The 24424-nt window shown below is 30.8% G+C and overlaps 1 protein-coding gene across 1 annotated transcript in view; it reads left to right on the forward strand.

Moving 5' to 3' along the window:
- LOC121123089 (uncharacterized) overlaps positions 1-19101 on the forward strand; it is a 35270-nt gene extending 16169 nt beyond the window's left edge. The window contains exons 2-3 of the mRNA XM_040718173.2: positions 18027-18249; positions 18319-19101. Coding sequence (XP_040574107.1) covers positions 18027-18249; positions 18319-19015 — 920 coding nt within the window. The 3' untranslated portion in view covers positions 19016-19101. The remainder of the gene's footprint in view (positions 1-18026; positions 18250-18318) is intronic.
- The last annotated feature ends 5323 nt before the right edge of the window (positions 19102-24424 follow it).

Raw genomic sequence — 24424 nt, forward strand, 5'->3', positions numbered from 1 at the left:
ATATAAAACTTTATTTTTCTATAAAACATTAACACTTCTAAACCTCTCAATGAAAAGTTATTTAAAAAGAAACAAAAAATTGAGACCAAAGTTCTGTTTATTCAACGATAATGGACGTTATCCATCTGAAATTCTTTTTAAAAATGTATATAAAAAAACTTTGAGTGTGTATGTACTATATACTGTCATTATGAAACAGAATTAAACTTTTTTTGATTTTTAAAACTTTATTTTGCCAAACCCTGTATATCAAATTATCGTTTTTTTAAACTTTTTTTCTCGGTCTTGGTCATTGATTTTAAATTTAAATTACTTCCTTATAAATAGTTTTTGTTTGAAAAAAAAAATAAACCTTAGTTTATATAAAATCAAAAGAAAATTGATTGATATCATTTATTTTTTTGAAGATTAAAGTGATATAAACACTAAATTAAAAAATCAGTTTAAAAAAAAACATTGCCAAGATGACCCACAAATCAGATATAGTTGATTTTTATCATTTTATTATTATTTTTAATATATATCTAACACATTTACGTTTGTTGTGAACATATGAACACGTCAATTATTTATACACTTGAACTAATCCTCTTATTTTGAAAATATAAAGTACTATAATCGATATTAATAAAGCAAGTTTGTCTTTCTGCCTATTTGAATCTGTAAATATATGACACTTTATATAATGATCCATGAAGTACCGTGTGGAAGCTTGTACCTTAAACACTTTTATTATATTGATTTGAGAGGTTCTGTGTCAGGAAATTATAATGGTCTCTAATTGTATAAGTAGTCATGTATCTCAAGAACCTGCTACTTTTTGAATAGGAAAATAAATGTCATCGCAGCGAGATGTAAGGTTTAATGCATCAAATCTTTTTCGTATGGGTCACACTCCAGGTTGTTGAAAGTGGACCGTAAGACAATCTACAATGTTACTGAGAGGCTATACCACAACGATACCATAAAGAGGAAGTATTTTGTTCAAATTTCATAATAAATAATAACACATTCTATATTCACGTAATATTATTTATAACAAATATCATAACATATTTGTTTGTTCCATTCCTCAAGGGAGTACTTTCAAGTGTGAGTAATATTATTGCAATATAGAAGGAGGAGGGGTTAGGATAAATATTGAAGGGCTGTTAAAATATGTTGGAAAACTGGATGAATATTAGATAAATCGGTGGTTGTTTTTAAGGGTCCAAGAGTACCCTCAAGTACTCCGCGCAGCCGAAGGGCTTAGAAATATTTTTTTTATTATTACAGGAGTTCCTTGGATGTATTGGTGGTGGTTTTTAGCAACCCCACACTACTCTCGGGCCAATCGGAGGGCGGAGGGTATTCAACCATATTTTAAGAGGCCCTAAGCTATTTATCCCCCCCCCCTACCAATCCTCACAATCCCTTTCCTAAAAGATTGGGTTGATTTTAAAATACTAACTGCAAGGAAATTGTATTCGAATAATATTACTCACACTTGAAGGTACTCCCTTGAGGGATGGAACAAACAAATATGTTTAGAAATTTGTCATAAATAATATTAAAATTATTTATAATGTGTTATTATTCATCATGAAGTTTGAACAAAATACGAGCAATGTTACTAAATATCAATTTTCCTCCATGGCAATCTTTCACGGGCAGTTTTCCTACTAAATTTTTAATATGAGAAACAATAATGTAGTCTAATTAATGTAATGTTGCAGGTGCTTACGTATAACAAGTGCACTATTTTTGTTATTGGTCTCTTATATATATTACATGTATAATTCAAGTGCATTTTCAGTATATGATATGATGTAAATTAAATATAAACGCTTGTATGTTAAAATTAATTATATTTGTTTTTATTAGAGTGCGCTCTTAAGACATAATAAGTAAGCCGAACAATATATTTTATTTCTTTTCAAACTTTTATTACTATTATTTTATTCTGGAGAAAAGAACATCTAAATATTAGTAATCTATGTGTGAGCTTTTTCATGAAAAACAGAGAGTTTTTGCAGTGTTTGCTGAACGTACAAAATGTCGAGCAGACAAAACTTTGAAAGAAAAGACTAATCAATAAGTAACCCTCAATAAAAGAAGTCTAAAATTACACTTTTAAATGTACATATTATGCTGTTCACAGGTACTCTAAAATGTTCATCTCATTTTTTTATTGCAATTTAAACCTTTTACTAATACCAACTACAACTTTTACATGGCGTACAACATAAAAACATTTTACCTAAATGTCTCTTAATTTGTTATTTTCCATGGAACTTTATTTTTTACAAAAATATATAATATTCCAAACATAAATATGTAGTAACATCATGAAATAGAGACTGGGAAAGTAAAGAGTGAGAGGAGATAAGCTCTGTTCGATCTTTTATTATTATCAATGTTAATTAAATTAAGTATTTAACTGTGACTGAGTTGTGTATTTTTTTTTTTTTTTTAACAAATGACTATAACACTTACATATTTCATTTAGCTCATTCGATGTATATACTGTATATTTTTTGCAATTGTTTCATAAAAAATGTTTTTGAATGTTATATATTTCAAAGGAGTACAAATGGGATGATGGGCTATAATTGAGACGGATGATTTTAAACTCGAATGTTTAGTTATTTTTGTATTCTTTTTTAATTTTTTGTTTACTTCCTGAAACTTTAATGGTTTCATTTTACCAAAACATTATATAACATCACCTTAACACACTTTGTGGTCTATTTTAGCTCATATAAAGAGGAATTAACACATTTAATTTAAATTAAATATGACGAAAAAAAATGAGCTATTCTACTAATAACTACATATCGTTGACCCAGTCCGAAAACGTGCTATTTGGACAAACATTTGAGACAAGATATTTAACTTTCTATAGTAGAGTAACTATATCATTGCCAATATTGAAGCTTGGAGATTCAAATTTTGCTATCATCTTTCACATAGTCACTAGATTACAAGTTTCTTAATTATTTATGCCTTTTATGTATAACAAATTTATAGAATCCATTTACTATATTGTACATTTTTGCAGGTAACGTAGCTTAAATTCAGTGCTTACCTGTGTTATCTGTGGTGGGTTGTATAATACAGTTTACAGCGTGGGGACCCAAAACTTGCAGTTACTCGAATAAATTACGAAAAGCGTGATTTTTATGGAATCAAGAAAAAACAACTCAAAACCAATTTGTGATATCTTTAAATATTATATTTAGCTACATTGATAATGTCCCCCTTTTCAAGCAATAACAGCATACACATGCTGGTGAACAGATCGTCAGCTATATATGATGAAGTCAGTGTCCATGGCGTACTGTACTGTCTAAATGACAGCCCAGAGGGATTCAAAATTTGGATGAGAAGAGCAGCAGAAATTCTTCTCCAAAACGTTTTAAACTGCAAATCCAGGGGTTGAGGTAGTAGTGTAGAAGGGCCAAATGAAGGCAGGCCAGAAGGCAGCCATATTATTGCTCCATATATGATCATCCAAAAAAAAAAAATTGAATAAAAGAAAGAAACATAAACCTTTTTTCTAAAACAAAAGAGTATTGTTTTTTCTAATTACTCTAGCTTTATTTGTATATCAATGAGTTCTAAAATATTAACTTTTTCCATGTTGAAAAATGAGTCTTAATCTTTAATATGTACTTAAAAACTCTATAAAAATACCCTATACAGGATGTCCACGATAAATTGGAACTACTTTAAACTTCATCCAGATCCATAATGTGGACATTCGGGCTTAAATCATACTAATATAAGAGGTTGCGTGAACAATACACTATAACTTCCCCCACAATTGTTTTGACAACAAACAACAGTCATCATGGAACAAGCAAGGAGAGACGCCATCCTCGAATTGGCTCGCGCGGGACACAAGCCTTCTGCTATATACAAGCTTCTTAACTACCCCAAGACCACAGTGTACCGGGTCTTCAATACCTGGGAGGTTGAGGGGAAGAGGCCCACAACATGAGAAGTGACCAAATCCGCACTCCTCACTTCCTTGAATGCCTCCGAAAGTTCATCAAGGTTTCGCCGGGAACTTCCTTGTCCAGGTTGGCCAACAACCGTGGAGTGAGCAAGCAGCTGGTCTCCAAGGCTGTGAATGAAGACCTCGTGTACAGATCATACCGAATGGCCAAACAACACATCCTCACGGCATTCATGAAGGCCACCAGGCTCACCAACGGTAAGCGTCTCCTCAATGACCTGAAGAGCCATGGAGGAAGAATCATGTTCTTCTCCGACGAGAAGAACTGGACTGTCGACAGAAGCTACAACGTCCAGAATGACAGGTGGCTTGCCAAGGAGAGAGAAGAGGTCCCTGCGGTCTTCACCACAAAAGTTCCCGGCCTCCATGATGACCCTGGGTGTCATCTGCAGCACCGGTGAGGTGATGCCTACTTTCTTCTTCAATCCCAAGGAAAGGGTTAACGCAATAAGGTACTGCGAAGTCATGGAGGAGTTCGTCATCCCCTGGATGAAGGATACGGCTGCTGGGAGGGAGTTCATATTCCAACAAGACTCAGCGCCCACACACATCGCCATGAGGACCACTTCAACTCCCACGACATCACTTTCTGGGATCGTAACACCTGGCCCTCCAACTCCCCCGACCTCAATCAATGTGATTATTATTGGTAGGGGAAGTTGGAAAGGGAGGTGTGCAAGGTCAGCCACAAGAGCATCGCGGCCCTGAAGGGATCCATTACGAGGGAGTGGAATGCTGTCGATTCTGTGGAAGTCATCAGGGCATGCAAATCCTTTAGGGGTAGGATGGAGAAGATGGTGGCTGCTGAGGGAGGACATGTTGAATAAATTTATTGTTTAATATCATGTTGAACTTTTTCATATTAACAAATACACTCCAAATTCCATTTTTATCAAGCAGATTGAATTTTAAGATAGTTCCAATTTATCGTTGACACCCTGTATATATCCGATATTAACATAGCATCCTTTTTTCAGAAGGCAAAAAAAACAATTTTATAAATCAGAAAAGTTATATTTTTGTTTCATAATGATAGCACACATTTAATGTTTTGTTTCACACATTTTTGAAAATCCCCCATTGTTCATACAATGAATAGACTGTACTTTGGCATTTTAATACTCGGTATTTTTTTTCTCTTTAAAGCACTTTCCATTAAGAAATTTTAAAGGGTAGTTATTATTTACAAAAAACTGCTAAATTGAATTGAATGTATTGGGAACAAACAGGGGGGATTGAGAGAATTTTGTAAAAATGAATTGAAGATAATAATTGAATTTATCTATTAGCTCAGAATCCAACACTAATCGTAATTTTTCTCTCCTTCATTTGAATTCTGAAATATCTGGTGTTATATTAATTAGAGACTGTTATCGTTAGACTGATTTTTTTAACTCTTAAAACAATCACAAATTAAAATCAGGGTAAATAAAACTTTTGTATATGTATTTTATTGATTATAGCAGCCTAAAAATGGAAATATATCGAGCTAAGAACAAAATAAAGAATCAATAAAAACACTTTTACATAATTTTTATTAATCCTACTTTTCATTTGGGGATTGTTTTACGGTTAAAAAATGAATTTGAATGATAATAGTCCTAAATTACTATAATCCCAAATATTTCAGATGACTGAGAGGAACACTGAGGCTAGTGTTTGGATTCTGCACTCATAGATAAATTGCTTTTTTGGCTTGAATTATTTGTAAGAAATAAGTAATTAATATCCCTGTGTAATCAATAATTAGTGCTTTTGCAAAGATCTTAAAAATTTTAATTGTCCAGAATAAATCCAGTTCCACTTACCCAATGGGAACAAATTCCACCAATCTAATATTATTTATAGCAGAAGATTTTATCACATCAATTTTAGCTTGGTTACTCTCAACACTTAGACGTTCTCTTCTTAAGAATGAAAATTATATCGATAACAGCTTGATAAATAAAGTAAAAAATATTTTTGAGGTCGACAACAATAAAAACTCGCTTTTTCAAAAAATGTCCTTTTTTTGTAATAAGACGTGGTGAAGTTTAGCTCCCCATGCTCGTTTGAAAACCTTATCTTTAGTCAATTAATTATTTTCTATTTTTCTTATGTATTTACATTATATAACCTTTTCTTTTGGTTTTAATATAAAACTTTAAATATACAAGTTATTTGCAACAGAATAATATCTTAGTTCAAGCATTAAAACTAAAAAATGAAAAATCGGCAAACAGACAAACTTTTCTTTATTGATATATGTAGATTTTTCCCTATTTTGAAAATTTTAAACGTGTCATTACGTATGTCAATCATGCTTGATTTTTTAGATGGCCTGCTTTTTTGAAATTGTTAACCTGTAGAAGGAATTTTCTTTTCTTTAACAGTGGTCAATATTATTTAACTCCTGAGTAGTTAACATCCTTTTCTTCTACATTCAGTTATATTCAAACCCTGATTGAACAGTTGTCTGTCCTCATCATAAAAGACGGAGAGTAACCCTGGAGTTTTGTGGCAGTGTTATAATTGTAAGTTCTAGTTGGACTTAGAGTAGAATTGAGGATTGATATCGGTTTAATTCTTGCCAATGTTCTTGATGTGTTTTTTTTCCTCCCCTTTGTCACAGCTGATTGTAGATTATTTAATTAAACGCCATGACAACTAAGTTTCTCTCCTCTAAAACATTCTTCAAATTATCATTGTTAACATATTAGTTTTCGGTTTTTGATAACATACCAAAAATAGCGGATATGTCGTTCCTCAAAGTTACAATATTTTTCAATCATGGTTTTACACAATTCGCCAAATTTAGATAGTATTCCCAACCCTAATAATTGTTACAGCTCTAAAATATAAAAAACACTTCTTAGACTGGCAACAATAACAAAAAAATGCACTCTTAATAATGCTTAGGATTTACATACCTATCAATGAATAAGAAATATTGCATAATGATGATAAAAATTGTCCTTACAGCATTGTTCATTCTCAAAAAGTGTCAATACGAACAAAAATAAACGACAATAAAACTATGTTATTAAGATTGCCAGTCAAGATATGATGCAATTTATAAAAAAATGTCTTTTTTTCTTATAAACATATTAATATAAATGATCTATAATAATACGCTTATTCAAAACTATTTGATGGATAAAAAAATAGTTTGTTTAATGATACAGATTTATAAACATATTTTGACATAATTAATTATAATAATTGAAATTTAATTTCCCTATTTTAAAAGTAGAAGAGCCAAAAGTAATTAGAATCAACTTTAAGCAATGATAAATGCTTCTTATTAGATAAAAAGATGACATCTGTGTATCTTATCCGCTATTACATAATATAGCAATATTATTTTCTAACATTCCCTGAGAAATTAAATACACATATAATAATGAGACCACAAAGAATTGTCATTGTAATTATTCTCAAAAATTAGAACTCAAATATAATTCAGATAGTATTTTTGAAGAGTTCAAGGAGAAGGCGGGAGTGAGACTTATGTTCATAGATGAAATTAATACTACTACAATGGAATTTTGGTAGTTGTTATTATTTCATTCTTGAGGAGACAACACATTCATTATAGGTATAGACTATTAAGTGTAACCATAAATGTACTTGCTTATGAATGATGGAGACTAACGCTGAGATAACGTAAGATAAGAAATGGAATTTGTGTTTCTTCCTTCAATTCATAGCTATTTTCAGCTATTCTAATCAAAAATCATGATGGTTAAATTATTCTCCTCCAAAACATTTTCAAATTGGGAGATTGATCATCTTAATTTTTGGGTTTTTTTTAACATACCGTTGGATATCATTAGTTTCATCTATGCTAATGATACCTCTAAATAAAGACCCATGTGAAAATCAGGTACAGTTATAGGATTTGTAGGAGATAAAATGAATTACTGCTATAAAGTGAAGAACATTCAAAATTTAAAATCGCATTAGTACAGGGGTAATTTTATAATTATACATAAATACATATTAATTTAATATAAAACAATTTACACCAAAGAAAGGTGAGAATTCTTCTTTCAGAGAAAAATGTTAATATCACAATGAAAAATGAAAAAAATGGGACACGCACCAACCTTTTTTTTTCTTTTTTTAAACGCTCAATTGTGTTTTTCTTTACAAAAAATAACATCCTACATTTAATAAGAAAAAATAGTTTTTGATTATTACTAGATATAAATAAAAAGTTATGAAACTAGCTGCTTTTGGCTATAAATGTTATATTTAATAGCAAAACAGGCTTACAAAACCTTCCAATAGTGTTATGGCTGTAATATTTAGTAATTATAAGGTATGCACAAAATATATTTGAATCATTAAGGCCAAGACTTTTGAATATGAAGCTACATTGAAAACTGTCGACAAAGTACGAAATAGAGAATATTCTGGAACAAAAATATCACTTAGAGTATCCATTACAATATATTATGTATCGTTATAAAATTCAATTTCTACTTAAGAAATGGTATATCTGATATTACAAGACATAAAATTCTTATTAATAGTATCACATCAAGTTCTGTCAATTAAGTAATGAAATTAAACTCTAGCTTTTAATTTAATTTAAAATCATTTTTAAATTAAATTTCTATCATCTTGGTTTAATAGTTTCTTGCCTGATTTTTCATGTTTATTATTTAAAAGTTAGTACATAAGGTACTGATGTCTACATTGCAGTAAAAAAACATTTAAAAATATTTTATTCATTGATAGTATTTTAAAGCTGCAAATTACCACATACATTTTTTCAATATTATTATATTCAAATTGTTCCATTTTTGCTCATTAAAGCGAAGTTATTTTCAGTGACATTCATTTGAGCGAGGATTCATTCAAGAGAGCTTTTTTCAGCAAGTATCATTTTTTTAATCTATATTCATTCAGTGATGTAAATGCTTGCCCGTTTTTTTTTTAATTGATAATCTCAAAAGTGATTTTTCTTTTTCGTTACCTGGTCTCATTGTCATAAGGTACTTCTGCCTTAATATTTTTTACCCTCAGGACATTTTTCCTTACACCATTTTGCTATAGGACATTTTGCCTCCAGGATATTTCGTCTTAATATATGAATGAATGAGATTTATACGTCGTTATTGTTTATTTTTAATTAAAATTAATGTTGCCTTGGAATTATTGAACCAGAATATGTGATTGTGTATTAATGTAGAGTGGATTAAATGATTGTTTCTCTTGGAAAAATGATGGAATTATTTCAGTGTATAAACCAACCAAATTTTCCTATATAATGAATTCGAACAAGAGAAACAAAAATAAACAAACACGACAACCATTCGAATAACAGAAGTGCTAATTACTTCTCCCTTAGTAATTATCCAGTGGGTTCGCAGGAGGGGAGAATTGGAGAATCATTTGGGTAAATTATGCAGCAGATGAAAATTTTTAACTTAACTTTATTTTTTTAAATTCTAAAAGGCCAGCCCCCCTCCCAAAAATAAAAATCATTTAGTTATTTTTATTAAGAAGAAATATCCTTAGGGAAAATGGTTAAAGGCAAAATTACCAGGCACCGTTTTCATTATTATTCAACTCCTGAGAAGTGATCTTCCTTTTCTATAACATTTTTAATTACGTTCAAAATCTGATTGCACTTTTTTGTGTACACAATTGAGGGATTTGTTGTGGAGTTATAATTCTAAGTTCTTGTTGGACTCAGAATAGAATTGAGGATTGAGATTAGAGTCATACTTGCCTATATCCTTGTATATTACCTTCTTGTCTTCTTCCCTCGTCACAGCTGGTTGTAGCGGATATTATCAAACGACATGACGGTCATGAGGCAAAATGTCCTAAAGCAAAATAGTTTAAGGAAAAATGTCCTGAGGCCAAATAATTTAAGCTAAAAGTACCTTATGCCAATGAGAACAGCTGACGAAAAAGAAAAAAAACACTTTTCATCTTACCAATTAAAAAAACAGGTGAGCTAAAAAAATAAATATGATTTACATCACTGAATATAGATATAAAAAAAACGTTATTTGCTGAAAAGAAGCTCTTTTGAATGAATCCTCGCTCAAATAAATGTCGCTGAAAATAATTTCGAATAAAATCAAACAAGTATATTCTACAACCCATATACGGAAGAAAAATTGATCTACGATTTGAATACGATTAAATTTTGGTCTACTGTCGGAAATTGTAGTCTGAACCAAAATATCGCCTCAATTTATTCTAGAAAAAATCAAATGAGATCGAACTAAAAAAAATGGTGTTCGACCGAGTCTGAACACTACTATTAATAGTAGCTTTAAAATTTATAATAAGACTGAAAGATTATTGTATATTACGGATGTATTTTTTTCAAAATTATAACATTGCATTGGCTAAAATTGGCATTGTTATGTTGACCAAATTCGTATATTTTAGAAAGTTATGTTCAAGATTATTATTCATTAGTTAGTGAATAGCATTCCATTTATGAGGAGGTGCATTATTATGCAACTACCACAAAAAAAAGTTACAGCCTTAGGTTATGTAACTTATTTTTTATTTTTTGACATATTTATAGTAAGATTATAATAGATTTTTCCGTTGTTTTTAAGTAGATAACTAAATATAGGTATATTAAAAGTGCTTAATATAATTAGTAGGATATTCAAGTGTTAGCGGGTATCCTTTATAAGTTGGCCAACACGTCATATTTTTCTTTTCTCCCCAAATTGGAGACAGCGACTGAGGATAGTTGAAATTCAACTCTGGCATCCTTTTAATACCTATGGAAATAAATTTGAAGAATACATTGATCTCCTCGACTTTTCCGATTTATTCGGTTAATTAGCACTTTGAAGGATCAGGAAAGGTATCATTGTGTGGAAGAAGTTGTTAATGTGCCTCTCATGGACTATTCGGAGGGGGGTGAGTTCTCTCGGAGTCCATCTTTTGACTGAGAGAGGAGGCCGGAGGAGATTTCATATATCTACCATGATCATGACATTAGAATTAATGTTAGGAATACTTTGCACGGGAGTCGTAGTGTGCAAATTGGTACCATATTCTTCACTTTTTGACGTAACAAATCTATTTCTTTTTTATTAAAAGGTTGCAAGAGTTGAATTTCTACTATCCTCAGTCGCTGTCTCCAATTCGGGGATAGCAAGAGAAAGTATGACGTATAGGCCAACTTATACAGGATACCGGTATTAGCTTCAATTTATTTTAAAAAAAAGAGAAAAAAGCTATCACAAGATTTAAATAGTTTCACAAACTAAATACCAGTACATTTTTTAGGGCCCAATTTTTGTTCATAATCTAAATAGTGTCTTATTTTAACTATTTTCTAAAACTGTTATCATTATTCTTTAATTACTGAGGAGAGAAGATCTAAGAATAAAGTGATCACAAGTGCGTATGTTCATGAATGACTGAGAAACTATTGTGGAATATAACTCCACAATACGCTCTATTGGACTCAAAGGAGAATTGAGGATCGAAATGAGGACTAATTTCTGCCTAAGTTTTTTTCTAGATACGGAGTCGAATTCGTTCTTATTTAATTCCTCTTATAACTTGAGTTGTATATGTCCTTATTTTTTGGGTCCAATCCAGTCTTAAAACCGTTCCTATCTGTTTAAAAAAGAATAAACAAAGTTGAGTAACGTCAACTAGGACACATATTAATTAGTTTAAGGACGGATATGTAAAACTGAGCTGGACCAAAACGAAACTGACGTGGACGGGACTACAGCCTTTAGTCCTAAATGAGGACTGTCACATTACTACTTGTAACGACTTGTAGCTAATCTGATAAAATGTCAACGTAGCTAAGCTATGTTCTATCTCTTACTTGTGTCATTGGTGATTTCCTTATCACCCTCCTCCCTTGTCATAGCTGATTATAGTTTATCTCCTCCAGAACATTCTTGAAATTGTCGAAGTTAGCATCCAACCAGTTTGAGTTTCAACTTATTTCGATTTTGGGTTGAGTGAAAAATTACCTATAGAAAATTACATTATTCTACGAGGCCATCTTTAGGTCCCACATCTTGATCAAATTATGAAAAAACGCAAAATATAGTTTTCATAGACATATTTATAACCTATAAAAAGTAATTATGGAGTTGTTTTTTTCTCAAATTGTCCTATTGAACAAAAAAAGATTTTTTTCGTTTGGGAAATTTGATGATCCGTATATAGCACGCATCCTTTTTTTTTACATTTTCAAAAAAAAACCAACCTCTAAACTGTATAACTAATCTCTCTTTTTTCTCCATAGGGTAGCTTTAGAAAAAAATTATAATAATTTTATTTATAAGTTAGAATATTGCCTATCACAATTATTTTTTCTAAAATAATGATTAATGATGTATTTTAATCCTTATTGGCGAAACAAAGAACTTTTGTCTCCTTTCAAGCTTTGAACGAGATGTGCTACCTAAAGATGACATTATAGGGCAATACAATTTTGATTAACTTATTTTCTTACTATTCTAAACTATCCGTAATCGAAATTTAAAAACAGTTGAAAATCAAAACGGACTTAAATATGTTGATTCTTGATTTTTTTTTTAACATACCCATTATATACACGATTTTGATCAATAGGTATTTGTATTTTTAATACAATTTCAAGTTTTTATTAATGCTTGATCCTATTTATTAAAAATAATATTGAGTAATTATATTAAACGAAACCTTTGAAAATTATATTAAGATGATCTAAATTAAGTACCAAAGCATGTAATTATAATCATCTACTAAGCTGATAGTAAATCCTCTTTTTTTCATTCATTTATAATAACAATTGTATGATGTTTTCCAGGTGGGGCATTGAAATTTTATATTAGTATGTTTTAAAGTCGGGGTTGTTAATTAATTTGATAGCGGGGCTTGGACATTGACATCACTGACTTATGCCCAGGGCCGGTTTTAGGGGGCACTTGACTGGTGTCTCGTTATTGTACAGAGTTTGGTATAATTATATTATAGACATTATGTTTATTTTTAAAAAAACCTTCTGAAGGCTTGGATATTTCTTTAAAAAAGGTCATTCAAAAAATATCTCTTCTTAACCCTTTGTTGTTGAACTGGGATTTTCTGCATCAGAATTCTTAGTAAATTGCTTTACATCTTATTTTAATGATAGAAACAGCATGAATATGCTCTTGAAATATCTTTTAGAATTAATGCAACTTTTAATTTTTAAAATTTATTTTCTTGGAAATATTTGTAAATTTTGCAATTTTTAAGCTAGGTTTTGTGATTTGGATTAATTTGTTCACTTCTAAGTTGTTATTTTACTTTGTCTATTTCTTTTTTTTCAAATGAACCTATACGCTTGTCTAAAAATGTAATATAAACTATTATCTCATGTATAACAATCAATCTCATCGAAGTACATTTTTATTATCAAAAGTTTGTTAAAAAAAACTTAGTATTTGATAAGAGTTTTTACCAAAAATGATATCATAATATTTCAACTATAATGATCTTTTTGATACCCGAAATCTAATGTTACTATGATCCATCATAAGCGTAATTTTGAATATTTTATCGAGAAATATAATTGCATAATATATGGGTAAACGTTTAGTAAAAAGATCAATATTTAAAAAAAAAATTATATGAAAAGGTTGTGAACAAAACAAGCAACTAATTATGATGGAAGAATAAAAAAAGTTATAATCACAATCATCATTGCAGCAGCAGTGTGATTGGTCTTGGTGAGAGTCTTAATGTTACTATTGGTATACCCTAAGCAAACTCCGAAGACATTTAGATTTTTGATAACAGGGTCCAAAGTAAATGTACATATTTTCATCCGAGAAAAAAAATCCGATTTCATTTGTGTTTTCAGTCATTTAGAAGTCGTTGACGAGGTTGTTTTTTTTTATGTTGTGAAAGAAGAGGCCTCTCAATTCTCTTGAGTGACTTTACAGCAACTGTAAATCGGTTCACTTTCTGTCCGTACTGGGGCCAACTTCATAAACAGGTGTTTATCAAAGGCCTTAATTACCTCCTTGTGCTTCAACTTGGTTGGTCTAACAATCTTATACACCGTCAAACACTTTTTAACTTGACATACAATCACATAACAGACCTTTAAGATATTCATGATGTCGGTCGTGGTCTTGCTGTTGCGGATTAAAACGCCAATGTAAGCTCTTTTTTCTTCCATTGTGATTATCTTGCTTCGTTTTCTATGTTCTATAACCAAATGAAAGCTGAGTATCTAAGCTTTTAGTTAAGTAACTTTACTTTTTTTTTAATTAAATTTATTCAAATTATCAAAAATTCCGATTTAAAATTATCTCAATACTTTTTCCCGTTCCAGTAAAATTGATTTGGACTTCCAGATTTTCTGTCAAGAGAATTATAAAGTAAAAAGACCAAAAGTAAATACATATTTACTTGACTCGCACGTACAGGTTGTTTTAATTTCACCGAACTTCATTTAACTCAAAATATAATAGTTTGCACTATCCATGTATTTGTCCTTAAAATCGTATTTAATATGGGCCCTTTCCCTAATATTTGTCGTTGAAAGAGTCCCAAATTTGAAAACACCCTCTAATAGACATCATTTTCAAAAATATTAAAGTGTATAACGGTTTTTAACAAATTTAATTCGTTCACTTAGACCTCACTATAATTCATGATTGATTGATGTAATTATTAGTAGATATAAATTGATTATGATATCACAGGCTCTTAATATGTGAAGTAAAAAATTCTGAGCGCTTTTTGCTTTATTTTGACAACAAAATTAAAATTAATTAAATTAAACATAAAATATATGTTTTCTGTTGTGAATATTTATGAAAAAGTAATCTTGCCTCATATTTTGTTTGTTTGTCAGTCTAAAAGTATTTTCTGGTATGTGTAATCCATCATGCCAGAATTAAAAGCTAACGGAGAAGTGATTATCTATTTTTTTATTCGAATCGTTGCTGTGTTGTTTTTTTATATTGTATTTCTTATACTCATTGTATTACCTATTTTGTCTCTAATTCAAATTTATTACATAGTGAGATTTTGTTGGTGAACACCTTATAGTTTTGGGGAATCGTTTCATCACTTTTCCAAAAGAAAACAATCATTTAATGCATTTTATGGTATGAATATTGCATATTTTGATTTAAAAAATTGAAAGAGAACATCAATTTCATCCAAAAATAAAAAATAACGGCCTATACAATTCATTGATTTATATATGAAGGCAAAATACTCTTTAAGCAAAATGTCTTCAAGGGAAAATGTCTTAAGGCGAAATGGTTTAAGGCAAAAAGTCCTAAAAGTAAAATAATTTAAGGAAAAATTATCTAGCGTCGGTTGAGTCAATTATAGGGATGAGTTGAGATACCTAATAATTTTTGCTATAGCTTAAGGTCTTTATTTGACCTTAAGAGAATAAATTAGTTCCGATATGCCCAATTTCAAAACACATTTATTTATTTATCATTATTTAATTAGTTGTAACCATTTAATTATGGCAACTTTAAGTAGTGCAATTTTAGGCACCTTCTTTAGCTAATAAAATAATTTGGAAAAGGAAAACAATTGTTTACAAATAAACACTCAATTTAGTGAACTATCATTGTAGCATGCTTTTGTGTTAACGAGCTATAGTTCTATTGAATATCAAAGTAGAAGATAAATCCATATTTTGGCTTTCACTATTTTCACTGGCTTTTTTATTTTGTATTTTCAATTTCCTCTTCATAAATGGATGTTATGTCATTTAAAAGGAACAGGAAGGAATGAAGGACCATTTCAACCTTCACAACAAATAAATTATAAATAACATTTTCTTATTGAATCGACATTATATATTAAACATAAATACAGTTGCCTTTCAAAACATTTTTGTACAACTCTATACGTATATACAAAAATTGTTACGTGTCGTTCAGCCTAGTAACCATTAGGTACTTCATCCACACATTAAGTATAAATGAAGATCTTTTTACATATATGTGTATCACCATGGTATTCTGTAAACATTAACAACTCATTTTTATTATACTGACAGCTGTTGATTGATGTATGTCTGTATTTATACTCCTTATTGGGATTCTAAACGTTGAGTCTTTATTGAAGATAAATAGAGTCATATTAAGCACGAAATAATCATTCAAACCTCTTCAATTCAATATATATAATATTCCATCAATTTTGGGAATTAATATACTTCAACTACACACGAATTTTGAATGTAATTGGATAAAAATTGAGCGAATAAATATTGATCTTGAAGTGAAAGTATGGTCAATTTTTGGGGTCTTTTTTTGCAAGGAAAAAATATTCAGTTTTGCTAAGTTTAGACACTCATATCTATTACTTTCCATTTTCAATTGAAAAACAACTTTTTTTTTAATGAAAATCTTTTCTTTATACTCTAATTCATAATATATAGTGACGAAAAAATATCATAGCTCATATTATATAAAAAATATTCAAAGTTTTTTGTTTTTTTATAAAAAGATATGTATCTCGAAGGATTGTTATTTCAGTTTGTATTTTTTAGTATTTTCATGAATCCATCGTGAATAGATCCTTTTATTGTTTCGATCCTGGTATCTACTTCTCAAGGAAGAAGTCCACTCTATTTTCTTATGAGGTTTGGTAGTTTTTCTCGGATGAATTCTCCACACTTCGTCCCTCATGGAATTTGAATTCCGAATATCTCTTGAGATGGATGATCAATCTAGAAATTTCTTCTTTCGATTGTCTCGATATTCCTTTTATTGGGCATGGCGTCATGAAATTGTCATTGAAATCGGAAAAATATGATGAGAATGTTGACTATTTGCTAGTAGTACCCCCCCCCCTGTCCCATAAAAAAATGGGATCACTTAAAAAAATACAAAATGTAACAAAATCCTTGAAGCTGCATATTTTTATACATGGAATATTTTTCTATAATATAAGCTATGACATTTCTCATCAATGTGTACATAATATGAATAAGTTATAAGGTTCTAAAGAAGAGTGCTGTTTTTTTACCATTTGTCACCCTAAAGATGAAAATATATTGAGTTCAGAACAAGATACAGAATCAATAAGACCACTTTTACATAAGTTTAATTAATCCTACTTTTAATTTGAGGATTGTTTTAAGGGTAAAAAATGACTCTGAAAAATAATAGTTCCGAATTACTATAATTCCAGATATTTCAGAATTCAGATGACTGAGAGAAACGCTGCGATCATTTTTGAATTTCCTTATAAATAAATAAAATTTATGTTTTTCAATTTCTTTGTACAAAATTCCCCCCGCTAATTGTTCCTCTGTGTGTTAAATTTACTAAAATGATCAACTAGCAAAATAATGGTGTCATATAAAAGTGCTCTATTGGTGGGAAGATATTGTACATAAAATGCATGCGTCCTACCAAGGAAAAAATTGTAGAAAATAAATTTCTATTTTTCAGGACATTTTAATAGCGTTTGACGGCGATATTTACACATTTGTTAAATATATTTAGTCCAATTTAACATTCCATTGTTAGCACCTACTAACAGTTTTTTGCTAGTCATTTTAACATAAGAATACATAAATTCATAAACAGAGATGAAAAAAATATGATCATGTCTTTTTTCGTTGCAATCTGACAATTGATGATCGACCTCTACCAATTCCTGCCTATATCATTGCTAGATACTGATTGTGTTTGGGTTGGTGGGGGGAGGGGAGTTATTTCATTCATCTCATAGCTGCTTGCAACTGAATTAATGAAAAGTCAATATAGGTAAGCTGTTCTTCTCCCAAAAATTCATAAAATTGTCGGGGTGATCAAATTAATTCTCTTTTTTACATGTCGATAGATTATACTATTTTCTACTTTTTCATTAAACTACCTTTCAAAAGCTCACAGTACATTAGCTACTTACCTATACACTGTAAACAATTAATAAAAAATTGTTGAGTTTTAAAAATCATAATATCCTAAAGCTGATCTAGTCACAGCCAATAATGAACGAACCTGTAATTCTGCAATTCTGTGAAAATACTATTATTTTAAAATAAACAGTTTTTAAATAAAATACTTATTTTCAGATTACTTTGGACGACTCATCTATCAGACTGCGTTAAACTGTGGGTGTCCTTGTAGAGAAATTGAAATTGTGAATTGCAGAGTACTCTATGAAACGACATGCAAGCCAGGGTATTATGAAGAATGTACACGGATACCAAGGGTGATAGAAGAAAGAGAGATTCAACATGAATGTCAAGATTGCTTTTCCGAATATCAAACCATCACCGTCCCCACTCAAATTAAGTAATTATATATCTATATTATAAATTAATCTTCTAACGACATCTAACGGAAAAAATTATATATTTATAGGGAGTGCTATCCTGTCTTTGATGAAAAATGTACGACGTCATACATTGCACAGTGTTCAACCTCCAACGAGTGTACTCGTCTATACAAAACACACTGCGAAACCTCTGGATACTCTCAAAACTGCGAAAAAATCCCCTATGAGAGATGTTCTCCTATAACAAAGTGTCATCGGACTCCAGAGACAAAATGTAGACCCTTCAAAACTAAAAAGTGTCAATACGTTCCCACAACTAGACAAGAGAAACGAGAATTTAAGAAATGCTCCCCCTATCCGGATAAAAAAGTTCCTACTTCCTGCAATGGATTCATTAATGATGAAAAGGACATTGTCATCACTAAAACACGACAAAGCATTGTTGCACCTAGCGATAATGATTTGAACTATAATCGAAAGATAGAGGAATCTAAGCCCATAAGAGATGAGGCCCCTAATTTATCCTCATTGTCAAGTATATATGCTCTCAACCCTGCTCCTGATAGAGGGTCAATATTTCCTCTATCCAAGAACGAGGAGCCAGAAGAAGAGGATTACAACTACGCTCTCCATCGCAATGATTACAGTTCTGAACTTTTACCATCTCCTATAAACACAAAACCTGGGAGTGAGTTTGGTCCCATTACAGATGGATTCAAGCCCTTAGATTCCAAATTGCTAAAGAAGTACTACTCAGTAGATCCCTACGATACTCTTTCTTAATTTAAATTTTGGATAACACAAGTCAACCAAACCAAAATAAAAAAATGAAGAAGATATTTAAGTTCCAAATTTAATTCTAGCATAATTTTTTTGGACTTTGACAGAGAAATTTGTAATCAGTTTTTTCATATCCAATTACAAATGAAATATTTGAGATATTAATAGAAAAAAAAATCTTGAACAAAATTAAGGGAAGAAGAACTGTCAAATAGTTTTTTAACAACATATCGTAGGATTAGTACAAAAGTGACGTAACATTTTCTCAATTTGAGATATGCTAATTATAAGGTTTTTGAATGTACAAGTATTTTGAGTTGGATTTCACGGGGTTGTTTTTTTTTGTCTTTTCATATGTCCTAATTCGTAATAATAGTCATTGAATAAAATCCCTAACACAAAAAGTAATAATTCTAATTATTTTTGAAGAAAAATTATTTAAATCGTTTTTGCGTCGTAAATTTTATTCAGATCTATAGTTTTTATATCGATTTTATACCATTTTTTATTTTATTTTCTGAGTAGTGCCATGCAGCTGGTGCAAATTAACGCAACTATTACTCACGCCGATTGGAATTATAGAATTTTGAGCCCTTGGCAGTTACGTCGCTTTTTTATACATATATATTGGTGACTTAAAGGCGATGTATCAAGAATTCCTGGGATAAGTGAGAATACAAAGGAACAATAAGCATACTTTAGAGCCTTCTATTGATTTACGAGACTTGGTTTTGTCAAAATATGGCCTTCATAATTAACATTTATCATTGTAAAGACTTTCAATGTGTCGAAAAATGTTTACTACTTTAAATGCAGTTTACAAAATTCTGTAAAGGATTAGTCCGAACAATTTTCTATGTGAAATCATTGATAATTTTGTCAAAAAATACAAATAAATCTATACTCAACAATTTGGTGCAAACTTTAGAAAAGTGTAAAAATATTTAAATATTTAAAAACAAGATGAGATACAAATAAAAGCTAATTACATATTCGTGATCAGAGCACTTTAAGTATTGCTCGAATAAAATATGGAATCTAAACTATTTTTAGAAAAGTGAAATTGAGTTGTTTTATGTAATTAACTAGGGATATACTCATAGAAAGGACTTGATGATGGCTATATATTTTTTCTTTAGTGCGTGGTTTGTTCAGACTTTTAAGGAGATCATAAATTATTTTTTACCACTCCTTATATTTTTATGTCTTAGATAATATCTTTTTTTAGAGTGATTGAATATTATAATTTTGTATCATATTATATAAATATTTGAAATGTATTAAAAAAATGTCTTTCAAAAATCCTTGGTCTAATTGCAAATTTATTCAACATTTTTGATCGTAGTTATGACTAACTTAAGGGTTGACCTTAAAATGGTTATGATAAAAAGGTTGTAGACTTAATCGTTGGTGTAATATCATTGCGTGGGGAAATCATCTAGTACAGTATCATTGTGGGACAAAATTGTTGTGGGTAATATCATTGTAAAGGAGTTTCATTGCAACCAATATGATAGTGACTAATTTCATTGTAAGACAATATTATTGCACGCAATTTCGTTGCAATTATAATATATTATATTCAGGCAATCAAATTATTGATTGATTTGAGGTTGAAGCAATCAATCTCGATTGAGAAATAAAGCTTTCTGTGAAGGGGGAATATCTCAAAAGATGTACAATTTTTGGTAGAATTTTTTGGTTCAATATCTTTATTTTATCTAGTTGGTTTATCCTAAATGGGACTAACCCGTCGACTGCTTTAGGTAATTATGCTCAATATTTTATCCCCATTTTTACGAAATTCTTCTTCCTCACTATGGCAGGAAACAATAATAACAAACAGCGATGCAGAGTGAACTTATGAATAGGAAGGAAACTTCTCGATAAGTTCATTTTCCATTGATGTAAGTACTTGTGTATTTGATAGGTTGACCTTTAATACAGATTCCTTTTGGAATTGAACTAACACCCTTTCCAGTTCTCGCAAAGCAGTTTTTACTTCGTCCCGTGAACCAGCAATAAATACAGAGACGTCGTCAGCGAATAGTATTATCCTCAATGACTTCCTTCCTATTTTAAGACCTTTGATTAATGGATTAGAGATCACTTTTTTATATAGCAGATTAATGCTTATAATGAACAGTGAAGGGGACAGCGGGTCACCCTACTTGCATCCTCTATTTATTTTTATTTTTTCTTATTGCCAGGCAGATCGAGTATTGAGAAAGATAACCTAAGAATTTTATAATAGGTATTATCTTGTAATGAAATTACTCTCAATCATATTGTTTGCAATGAAATTGCTTCACGATGATATTACCCAGAACCATTTTGTCTCTGAATGATAATGTACACGACAATTTTACCACGCAACGATATTACTAGAAAATTTTTGTAGTATTATATGGCTAGTGATGAAAATCCAGTGTAGAATGGGCAAGTAAAAAAAGAAACCGAAAATCAGCACTGTCAACCATAAAATTAAAATAATGTTTTGTAGGTAAAAATGATAATATTCATGACGTTTCATTAGTTCAACTACAGTCAGCTGTGACAAGGGAGGAGGGGGAGAAGGAAATATACAAGGACATTGGCGAGAATTATTCTGATGTCGATCCTCAATTCTAATCGGAGTCCAACAAGGACTTATAATTATAACTCTGCAATCAGTCCTCAGGGTTACATACTAATGTTCACTACTTAGAAATTAAATAATAATGGCAACTTCTTAAGAAAAAAGGTATTTCTTTAGACTACCAAAAAAAAAAAAAAAACGGACCATCTAAAAAATACAAGGGATTTCCATCACTGACTATAGTTTATAAGAGTCCAATTATGTTTGGCATTTTTATTAATTTTAAGACATATTAAGAAATGTTTTAAGCATCAATTGTGTAACTTTGTGTCTATATTGACTAACTATGGTGTCATTAAATATCTGAAATTTTTGGTATAACCTTTTCCCCTATTTCACTTACTTTGTAAGAAAAATAATGTTTACTAGCGGGGGCTTAATTACACAATAAAAACCACTCTACACACTGATTATTCAAAAAAAGTCCTAGAGCAACAGCGAAGAAACACAACTTAAACTGCTATTTGCTGATGTGTGTTTCTTTTTATTTTAGCAAATAATGGAAAGCCATAGAATAGGGGCGGGGGCCAAATCATTTATTGATTAATTATTATAAGTACATCTATTATCAGAATAAATATTTCCCTGAGGAATGAATAAATTATAACTTTTTCTTTTATTCAATCATTATTAAAATAAATATTTAGATTGTACGTAATCCTATTAAAATATTCAAAAGAATATAAACAGATATGTTCAAATAAATTTAGATGTATAATTAGCCCCCCCAGACACACACCCAAATTTTGTGTAAGAGACCTCTGGAAAGACTGGTAAATATGACCTAAACCCCTGCAATATTTTTGTATGTAGTTTGATCTCTAGACAGTATTTTGTAGTGTTTGATTTTTTTATTGTTGACAACCTTGCTAGTGTTTTTATTTTCAGAATTTTTTTTTTTCATTCTTAACGAAGGTCCATCTATTTGTAAAATTAATCTCACGCATGTGTGCACATGAATGATGGAGAGTAACGCAGGGGATTTATTGGGGAGTCTAGCAAGAACATAGGTACATAACTCAATTATACTTTGTCGGGACCCAAAACTTAAAAGTGTATGTCCCTGTTAGGCTCAGAGAACAGAGTGATGATCCAAACTTTCCCTGGGTTTAATTACAATTTTATTCCCTTTATTTTTAATAGCAAGGTTTTATTACCCAGCAAATGTCAGCTGAAACGAAAGTAAGCAAGTTTTGTTTATTTGACATTCCTTTCTTTGGCAACGGTGTCGGTGCCGAAAAGGATGCAGAGATCATTGGAATCTTCATCCGGATAGCTTACAACATCAAGAAGTCCACTATAGTCTCATAAAACCAAGAAGAACCAAAACTTCTACACCAACAATATAGCTTACTTTTACCCTTCCTCCGTGTAATCCTTCCACAGACCTTACCTCAACCACCTGGAATTTACAGTTTGGGGCGTCTTGGAGAAGAATGGCTGCTGTACCTCTCATTCAAATTTCGATTCCGCCTGGGTTGCCATAATGACATCGTGGTACGCCATGGACACGACCTTCGTCGACAAGAGCAGTCAATCTACTCCCCGGTATGTCAAGCCTGTAATTGATTGTAAGGAGGACATATTAAGAAACGTTTTATTAGATTAGTCAAATCCCAGTCTGTATCTAGCAAGAACAAAGGAAAAAGTTATTTAATCGCAATAATCAATTATCCTGTGTCGGGACACAAAAATTGTATGACTAAATTACGAAAAGCGTGATTTTTATGAAGTCACGAAAAGACCATTCAAAAAAAAATTAGTGATATAGCTTAATATAATATTTAAACATATCACAAATTGGTTTTGAGTTGAGTGGAATGGTGGTTATTTTCTTCCTCATAGCTGTTTATAGCTAATCTAATAGAACGTCATCATAATTAACTTGCTCCCTTTCCCCATACTATTTAAACAGGAAAAACATGAAAATCCAGTTAAGTGACGTCATTAAAACAATGACATCACGTAATAAGATTAAAATTATCATGTCAAACTGATTTAAAAACTTTAAAAACTAGGAATGTCTTAAAGAATTATAAGATTTATAATATTAAAATATAATCCGTGTATCAATGTTATTATGACATAGTTATGTTTTTACTACTTATTAATTTAGCACTCAAAAAAAAAATCCTAGGCCTGCAGATTCCGACACACAAATGTATTTATATTTGATATTTAATATTAAGTATTCTTTGAATGAATAACACCACAGATAAAATTACTTCTGTGGAAAATATATTTTACCGTGGGGAGAACTCAACAGGCTTTGGACTCAATATGCATCAATATTGAAAAGTTCAAAGGATTCGGACGACCGGGACGGTCAAAAGTCTTTTCATCTTGTTGGAATAGCCATGATTTCTTCCTAGACTTCTTGAAGGTCTTGTGAATCCATGGCAAGACTTAGCTCTACCAGATCCTTAAGTTTTCAGCTTCTGATAGAAAAAAAACAAATTGGGTATTTTCAAAGTAACGACCCTATCATTTTGTTTGTTGATGCCAGGATCTATGTGCGATGGTGGCAAGAAGAGGTATAATAACAATTTAATCCACGCTGGGAGGACCACCACCAACATCATCAAGGACTTAAACGTCACAAGTCCACAGTCTGTTTGGTCAGAAATCGTTTGGCTAATGGGAAACATTTAAGGACAACCCCAAGAGTAGAAGACCCACCAAAGTGAAACCTGAAGATATCACGGAGGTCTTTAATGTTAACCCAACGATGAAAACCTCATAGTACGCCAAGAAGAAGAAGCTGCATCGGTTTA

The sequence above is a fragment of the Lepeophtheirus salmonis genome, chromosome 8 (assembly GCF_016086655.4).
Source record: "Lepeophtheirus salmonis chromosome 8, UVic_Lsal_1.4, whole genome shotgun sequence".
Lineage (NCBI taxonomy): Eukaryota > Metazoa > Arthropoda > Copepoda > Siphonostomatoida > Caligidae > Lepeophtheirus > Lepeophtheirus salmonis.